The sequence below is a fragment of the Rhipicephalus microplus genome, chromosome 3 (genome assembly GCF_043290135.1).
Source record: "Rhipicephalus microplus isolate Deutch F79 chromosome 3, USDA_Rmic, whole genome shotgun sequence".
In the NCBI taxonomy this organism is placed as follows: domain Eukaryota; kingdom Metazoa; phylum Arthropoda; class Arachnida; order Ixodida; family Ixodidae; genus Rhipicephalus; species Rhipicephalus microplus.
In genome coordinates, this window is record NC_134702.1 from 125,153,839 (window position 1) to 125,163,413 (window position 9,575).

The 9,575-nt window shown below is 41.0% G+C and overlaps 1 protein-coding gene across 1 annotated transcript in view; it reads right to left on the minus strand.

Moving 5' to 3' along the window:
• Positions 1 to 8,311, minus strand: part of LOC142802946 (neprilysin-1-like) — a 41,458-nt gene extending 33,147 nt beyond the window's left edge. The window contains exons 1-2 of the mRNA XM_075888030.1: positions 8,275 to 8,311; positions 3,877 to 4,074 (exon numbers count right to left, since the gene is read on the minus strand). Coding sequence (XP_075744145.1) covers positions 3,877 to 4,074; positions 8,275 to 8,311 — 235 coding nt within the window. The remainder of the gene's footprint in view (positions 1 to 3,876; positions 4,075 to 8,274) is intronic.
• Between the last annotated feature and the right edge of the window lie 1,264 nt (positions 8,312 to 9,575).

A 9,575-nucleotide genomic window follows, 5' to 3' on the forward strand; every position in this document is an offset into this window, starting at 1 on the left:
AGATTTATTAGGCTTGGTCAAACCAAGTTGTAATAGGTGATACCAATAAAAGGTATTCAATGCTACTCAATTTTAATAACAACTGGCCTCAGCCACATTTAGCTTAGAAAATTTTAGTTGAACGAGTTTCTCCCGGCCTGATTAAGCTTGGACCAGCCAATCAATACTTATATCTACAGGTAACAAATAATGAGTGAGATAGCGCAGAAACTGTTGCCTTGTGCTAATCCCGAACAAGATGAAGTAGTGTCGCTATAAAGATAAAACTTTTCGTTATGGTGCTATTGTAGACTAAGCAAATCCGTACTTCAACAAGTTATTATTGATTAAATTTACAATGCTTAGCAAGGGGGCTGTGTTTAGTTATAAAAAATCTGTTCACTTTTACGAAAAATAAGACTACGTAACCAGTTAGATGAAGGCGCGTGTGCACGCTAAGCTGCCCTGAAATATGCCGGATTAAGCTTCCCTTGAACAGTTAAGCACCTTGAAATTGCCTAGCTAGTTTTATGACTGAGTAGGGTCAGGTTAAGTCAGTTGGGGTAGCCTCGAATATATTACTCCGGAGAGGCACAACCAACACATCTTTAACAAACCCGCGCGAATTTATACATAGTGAATTCCCACTAAAATTATACAAATCTGTCAAATACCAACACGCACTTGGCCATGCCATGTACTCTATGACACGACTCATGTTATGAGTGGTCAATAACGTTATGAATTTGTTTTTATTATGACTTGACATTTTTGGTGAAGGTGAAGTAACTAAAGAGTTTGCCAAATCGCTATAATTGAGTAGTGTTTAACGGGACGTACATACATCGGGAGCCTAATTTTTCTGGGAACAGTAACTTACGCACGTCATATATCTCTCATAAATTTGAGTATTCATCACAGTCATAAAAAAATGAATTGTCCATTCGCCCGCTCACTATGCTGCCTGTGAATGGGAAGCATTATTTCATCATGTTAAGATGAAGGGGCGTTGTAACAACGAGAGCTCTCGAGAAGAAGCTTTGGTCATTAAGATGGAGGGTGATATCTGTGTAAGTGATGCCAGTTGTGACCTTACGACGCAGAATGGATAATGTGCGTTAGGAGTTTCTCTGTTTGTGCTCATCTGCGCAATTTCGTTCGGAGGACCAAAAGACCAATGACGTTCTCCAGACAATGAAACAGTATTTGGCGTTTTTGACGTTCGTGTTTTCTTTGCGATGTTCCATTGAAATACTTCGCAATGATATGCCTGCTAAAATGAACGAACTAGTCTCTCAACACGTTCTTATCAATAAAACAGCTGCTACAGCGTCACGAACAGTTGATGTTACAGTACGCACCTGGCATGCATTACACTATTTTCGTCCTAAGAGTTTTGTTTTTACAAGATATGCCAGCTCACTGCAGTAGGCACCAACTTGATAACACAAATGCTATTTGAATGCAATTTGGTATACATGAAGCAACCGGGAGCCATCTATTTAGTAAAGAAATTGCTTGAGCCCCATGAGCGATAAGTGTCCGTTCTAACACTAAAGACATCCTTGACATGATTTCCATGTTATCACCAGTCAGTTTCTGTCGCCATACAATTATGTCATCAAATGCGAATTTCGGTGTTTATCAGGTTAATGAAGTGACCAAGAGATCAAGAAGACCTGTGCGTTCAGTTACATAAAGAAAAATTTTTTTAAATGCCCATGATTCACCATATTGACTTCGTCTTCAATAATGAATGCCTAACCTGTTGACTACCAGAAAATGATGCGCACGCCCTGTAATGAGCAGGAATGAATTCCAAAAAATATCAGCGCATATTACTAAAAGACACATGCACCGGTGGAAGTGCAGTAAGAGCCGGGTGGAAGCAGAAGAGAAATCAGCAAGCCACTGCTCTGAATGCTCGCTGTTTTGCCGAGGTCAAGCACAGCAAGATAGAACGCACTCTTCCTAACCCTCATCTTAGCAGCTGTTTGTGCCCTCACATCACAAAAAAAAGCCGGCCACGCCTAGACTTAGCAAGAATATTGTCCGATTTTAGGGTTATAAAGAAGAACAATAACACAATTGTAGGACAAGAGACAGTACTGACGTCGAAAGAATGGTAAAACTAATGACTATATTATTCAGTGATGAAGCATTATTATTATCATGATGTGAAGTTTCGCGTCTCGAAAGCACGCGATTATTTAGCGAGAAGCCGTTGTGGAGGGCTCCAAAACTTTTGACCATCAAGTGTTATTTAACGTGCACTGAAATAGCATACTGTGCGGGGACTCCAGCATTTCGTCTCCACGAAAATGCAACCGTCGCTACTGAAATCGCACGCGTGACTTTCATACTAAGGCAGCAATGGAAGATGGTGGCGAAATGCCAGAGTGAGAGTCGACAAACTCAATAATTAACGAAATATTTTCAAAGAAGCAGCTACAATATGGAGATCAACTCCACATCTAAAACAGGGCTTTCTGGTCTAATGGGCTGCAAAGGAGCAAGTTACAGAAGCAGTAAGTGACATCAGAAAATACATTGTCAAATCGTTTGAGCCAGCAGTAAAGAAAGGAAGCTCCGTTCAAAAAGAAACCAAGGCATACTGAAAAAGCAAATAAATAAATACCAATCCTTCAAAGGACAGCTATATTGGAAACAAATTCTGCACTGAGCAATACAGTTCCAAAATAAATATTCTTTTTAGTAATGAATTACTGACGAGCAAGTTTAGTTCCATAAGTAAGTCGAAAAAACATGAAACTTTGATACGACATACGCCAAGTGGCAAATCCGATGATAATGATGTAGAAGCAGCAGATGTGATTAGAGAAGGTCCATAATTTATTGCGAAAAAGTAGTGCCTCACAACAACAGTTGGATTGAGTAGATATGCCAAGGTTATGCTAATACACAAGGAAGAAAACAAACTAAATAAGGAATTACAGGCCCACGCGTTAGCTTGTGGTGATATTCGAAATATTTACAAAGGTATTTTGAAACAGTGTAACAGTAACACATAACTTCATTCAACAAGGAACAAAATCCGGTTTCAGGAGAGGCTACTCTACGATGAATTGCATTTCACTGATAAATCAAATAACGTGGAAAACAGAGGCATGCAAGGAGCACCTTCGCAGTCAAAAAGAACAAACACATGTAGTTTTTACTCAACGAAATAAAACTTTGATCAATACTATTCAATATGTTAAATGAACTGCCGTAACTTCAGTACAGCTCTTCCTCTCTTGATTAGCGTAGATCAAAGAAAAAGCAAGCTTGGCAATGGCTGAAAAAATCATAAAGTGGCACAAAGTTACTTTGACCTCAGTTTGTTCACCGGCTTTATTTGAATGTGGCAAGTGAACAGTTTTTTCTAGGCAACATGATTGCATCGAAGCCGCTGGTATTATCAAAAACTAGCATAAATGTACGACTGCTGCCTAAACAACGATGAGAGAGGACAAGCATAGCGAAAATGCTGGGAAAACTCCATGCCCTACTAGATAAACAGGGGCCCCGCCACGGTGGTCTAGTAGCTAACGTACTCGGCTGCTGGCCCGCAGGTCGCGGGATCAAATCCCGGCTGTGGCGGCTGCAATTCCGATAGAGGCGGAAATGTTGTAGGCCCGTGTACTCAGATTTGGGTGCACGTTAAAGAACCCCAGGTGGTCACAATTTCCGGAGCCCTCCACTACGGCGTCTCTCATAATGAAATAGTGGTTTTGGGACGTTAAACCCCACAAATCAATCAATCAATCTAGATGAACAGGGTAACGGGCACTCTTTCCTCACCTCCCCCCTTCCCCGCCATTCTGCCTCTTCCCTCAGCAGACACGCTCATGTTCCTATAGTGCATTAAAGACACGCGTTTTTATCAATACTCACTGTAAAGAGCTTCGACGAAGTTAAGATCTAAGCGCTTCCCGGCACTTCCCACGTAGGACACCATGTCTTTAATCTTCTTTTTAGCCGCTTGTCGAAAGTCGGTGCTGAGCCAGGTTGAATATTGCAGGGTCCTCAGGTAGGCTTCACGGATTTCGTCCGCCATGCTATTTGCCTTTCCTATCGTGTATGGCTGAACCTCTGTTGACGAAAGGATCATATAGGCAAGCCATTGAGACAAACCATTATTTATTTTAGTATGGTGCCGAACCACGTTGATGTCTCTCATTGTTTTTCCGTCTCTTGCAGTGAAATTGCGTTGAAGGGTACAATTTGAAAATAAAGTTCACGCTATAAGGATGAGAAACTAGTTGAAACAACGACTCTGTGACATATTTACCGAAATGTCACTTAAGTGAATAGTTTTGTCAACTGGCCAGATATAATTGCCTCTAGGTGACTGACACCATTATGACTGCTGCTGCAGACCCAATGATGCTTGTGACAGCAGTCAGCCAGCATAACTACCATTATTTATTCGTTTTATTACCCATAAAATTTTGAACTTTTCATCTAGAATATTCAGCGATAAATCATCTTTTAGTAACAAAAAAAGCAAGAAGCAACCTGTATATCTGATCAAAGTTTGAGGCGCTGGAGGAAGTTTTAGATTCTTAGAGACATATGCAGCTTGACTAGTTCATTCAAAAACATTGTTTTGTAACGCACATGGATTGTTGCAGTGTCCTTTCCTGACCGCTGTCTGTGTAGTCGAGAAAGCAAGAAATATTTCGCAAGTACTAACCTTTAGGGCAGAAACATTGAGACAAATATATAGAGTGCAGAGATTGTTAAATTTGACGCAGCTGGGATGGAACGGGAATATAAGCATTACATTAAGGACACGTATTCTGCTCTTACATGTTAGTTTTTTCTAACATGTAAACTTCCTACTTCCTACTCAAAACTGTAAATGTATCCACAAAATCCCGGGTTGTAGCGCTTGTGAAAGTTCCCAATGTTTTGTTAATATAGTTGACAAACCGTTCCAAATCTCTTAGTTGATATATATGGTGTCTATAATACCAAGATAGTACGTAAAGAAATTGTGTTCGTTTTTTGCACTATACGAACGGTATACGTGAGGGAGCTTGAAGATGATGAAATTCAGTAAAATCAGTTTGCCCTTTGAAACACTACCGTAATTGATTTTCGCACTGCAAAACAGTGTTTAGTGTCATATTATGATGTTGGTTGTTTGAAGCGTCCAATATTAGACAATGACCAATATTAGCGTCCAATATTAGACGACATCGAAAAGTTGTGTATCGCGAGAACAAAAACCCGCTCTTCGACATTTTAGGCACTGTAACTAAGAACGATTAGACGGGCTCTTAGGGTAAAATAAATAGCAGTTATTTACCTTCCCATAATTTCCTTTAAATATACTAAGCCCTTGTTTCCTAATATAAGACATGGCCCCAATATTCTGGTATACAGATGATGTGCACAAAACACATTATATTTTTGTTATTGGGGCGGCAGTAAAACCATACGAACAAAGAACGAAAAAATTTCAATCAAAGTTTCATGTTTACACTTTCTGCCGAAACAACCGGGCATAATGGCACAAGGGTACGAAGATAGTTTTTTTGTATTTTATTGACATTTGTCCAACGAAGAAAGCTGAAACTGTGTATTTACACGGATATTTTAGGTAGGCGTCATCATTATACTGTGTTTTCAAAGCGTGTACGTTTAAAAACCCCGGGTGGTTGAAATATCCGGAGTCCTTCAATGCGGCGTCTCTCATAATCATAGGGTGATTTCGGACGATCCACCTCACATTTCTATCAATCATCAATGTTTTCAAACACTTTCTGGCATACCAAGCACCTTGGCTTATTCGCGACGTACCTTACTAAGGCAATAAAAAATGGAAGATCCCACGTGCAGTGGGAATTGATTATATGCGAATCACGAGTGAGGAAGGGTGATATATAACTTAAAAATCAGCCAACGTTAACAGGTGGAGGTAAATTATGCCGTACATGACTGCCATGTCATGATTATCATATTTGGATGCTTCATTTACCTTTGTCGTCTGTTAACGTCACCTGATACCAACATTGGTATATATTGAGCTAGCCAACCGGCCACAAACGTGCTATGAGCGTAGCATTAGTCATTTTTACATAAAATTCATATCATTATTGTCATATTTGGACGTGTCCATTGCATTCACTGTCCATTCACGTCACGTAATACCAAATTTGATGAATGTGGAACTAGTGAAACAACCGCGAAAGGCTATGGGTGTATATGTAGTCATGTTTTACATGAAATACAAGGTTTGATTGTCAGGTGTAGACGTGTCATTTACCTTCGTCGTCTATTCACTTCCCGTCATACCAAATTTCGTTCATGTGGAGCTAGGGCAACAGCGGCGAGCGCGGCATGAAAGGCCCAATATGCTCCGACGCAACGTTGACGCACACGCAGGCTGGGTGGCGAGCACTTATAGTGTGAAGCCAGGAAAGACCGGCGCCACCAGCGTCCGCTGGCGCAGCGTGGTGGCCACCGGCGCGAAATGCGACATGCTGCATTTCGCGCCGACGACGTTACATAGACAGAACCGCACCTGCCTCTTTTCGTGACGGAGGGTCACTGTGTGCGCTCAGACGCGCATGCGTCAAAGCAACGCAGCGCGGCGCAAGCCTTCGAGTATATGGCATGCATATCAACAATGAAGGTCAGTTTGCAGATTGACTGACCTCTACTAGGGTGATATCGGCACCTGGCGTGGCATCGCCGGCGTAACGCGTGAAAAGAAACGCCGGCGCGCACGCACGCCGGCTCACGACGAAATGCATAGGTGCCTTGAGTGTGGCATTTTTTAATGTTCTTACACGACATGTATCTCATGATTATCAAGTTTGCACTAGTCACATTCTTTAGTCATCCATTCACGTTGTGTAATACAAAACTTTGGCATATGTGAAGGTAGCGAAACGACCGCGAACGCTTCATGAGTGTGGAACGTAGTCATGTTGGTAAATGACAAGATTGTGATGATTCTCATGTTTGGATTTGTCATTTACCTATGTCGTCCTTTCACGTCATGTAATACAAAGTTTGGTACATGTGAAGCTACATGTGAAGCTCATTATCGTAGCCTATAGTAATGTTTGTACATAACACGAATCTCATGATAATCGTGTTTGCACCAGGCCACATACCTTCGTCATCCATACACGTCCTGTTATACCGAATTTGGTTCATGAGAAGATAGCGAAACAGCTGCAAGCGCATCATGAGCATGGCATGTAGTCATGTTGTTACTTGACACGCATCTCATGATTATCAAGTTCGCACCAGTCACATACCTTCATCACCCATTCACTTCCCGTAATACCAAATTTGGTATTTGCAAAGCTGGTGAAACGACTATGAGCACATCACAAGTTTGGCATGTAGTCATGTTACATGGCACGCATGTCATGATTTCGATGTTAGGGTCTGTCGCTGGTGTTCGCCTTGCAGTCGTGTCATAACATACCAGTTTTACAACATATCATGTGAATGAAACCACCGCAAGAGCAGCAAGACCACAACATGTAAATCGGGACATTTATGGTATGATTGTCATGATTTCCATGTTATGACTAGTCAGTTATATTCTTCATGCAGTCATGTTTATCATACCAAGTTTGGTATCGATACCATTATCTAAACGGCCAGGAAAGCTAAAAGTCGTAGTCGGATAGATAGATAGATAGGTAGATAGATATATAGATAGATAGATAGATAGATAGATAGATAGATAGATAGACAGATAGATAGATAGATAGATAGATCAATAGATCGATAGATAGATAAATAGATAGATAGATAGATAGATAGATAGATAGATAGATAGATAGATAGATAGATAGATAGATAGATAGATAGATAGATAGATAGATAGATAGATAGATAGATAGATAGATAGATAGATAGATAGATAGATAGATAGATAGATAGATAGATAGATAGATAGATACGCTCGAAGTCACCGAAGTTTACAAAGAAATGCTTCGCATTTAAAATTTTCTTCAATTAGTGTCGCTTCAACAGAAAGCTAAAAGACTGATCTGTTACGGTTACTTCGTTTTCTAATTTTCACGTTAGCTACAGCTCGTCTCTCCAACCACGACGAAACGCTGAATTGAGCGTGCTCACGTTGGATGCCTGATCAGCAGTCGATATATGGTGGGTGCTCACTGACACCACTCTGACTCACGCAGCAGATCATGGCTTTCGCGGTGTAGTTATGTAAGGTTTTAAGAGCCCACTTCGTCGATGATAGAAGGACGGTGCTCACGTGAATGCCACTAACAGTGCACAGCAGAGTATACTCACCTGACACCAAGAATGGACTGATGACCGCCAGACCCATGACATTTCTGACGTGCTCGTAACAGGCTTCACTGGCAGGCCTATCACCAAGAAAGAAGTAGGGGTCGGTGAACCGGACCAGGTGCGAGAAAAATTTCCAAGCAATCAGATATCGAAGCTTGTCTTCGCCCATATTTTTGTAGATTTTCTTGAGAATCATAATTGCAGCTTCCTTGTAGTAAATGTAGTCTGAAGAAGTGTAGGTGTTATTGGTGTACAGCGAAATGAAGGCGCTCCAATACTCTGAAAACAATGCAGGTGCAGACAAGGCAAACGTTCAATTATTGTGTCAGTGTCGTGCTCTCGTTTCTAAGTCTTGCAATGCGCTTCATATACATCATTCGATGGTTCCCCAGGGTATAGTATATGAATACTTGCGCAATTTTACGTTCAATTTTAACTTGAACTGAAGATATGTGTGGTTTGGTCAGTAATGTAAATTACGTTAGTATCACAGCGGGCTTTGGCAAGGAGTGTTTGTGTCCTCCATTGTATTTCTTAGGTAAGATTGTAGTTTTTTGACAGCTAAGTAGAATGCACTTTTCATGAAACGAACTCTGACATCTGATACGCCTATACAGCTCTCCCAAGGGTTTCTAATAAAAAGTGTTTCCATGATTTCTTGAGCCCTAACATCCGTATTTATAAACATAAAAGTTTTTTTTATAAAGAACAGGCGTTAACTTGAGAACCTTACAGTGGGAAGCTAAATGGGTCTCATATTTGGCAGTAAATGTATTAAAAGGCACTAAAAGGCAGCTATTTAGGCAGCGGGACATCTCTCCTATTCAAACTCGCCCACATGCCATTGGGATATTATATAAACAATGGAAGCGCATGGAACAAACTGGTCAATGTGTAATATGCTACATTACCCTTTTCAGGAGGTATTTGATTTTATAAAGTTTATTGGGAACAGCAGCCAAATCTTTCCAAGTTTGTTAGGGGTGCTTAGGACCACGTGTATACGCTCTAGTTTGCGCCGACCTCTTTTAGACTTGGGCGCAGTGACGTTTTTAAAGACGATAGTCTTTCTTGGGAACCTTCGACGCAAAAACTTTGGTCTGTCTGTCTGTACCTTTGTTTATTTGTCCACCTTTACCGCGAACCAGGTACTTTAAACAGCCCCAGCCAACACCCCGAACAGCCGACTCCATCCGCAGCGCCCACCAATGTTGCTTAAGGTACAGCGTTCATTTGTGTGTGATTGTCAATTAAAAAGCATATATTGCGCATATCTGTGGTACCATAACAACATGTATACA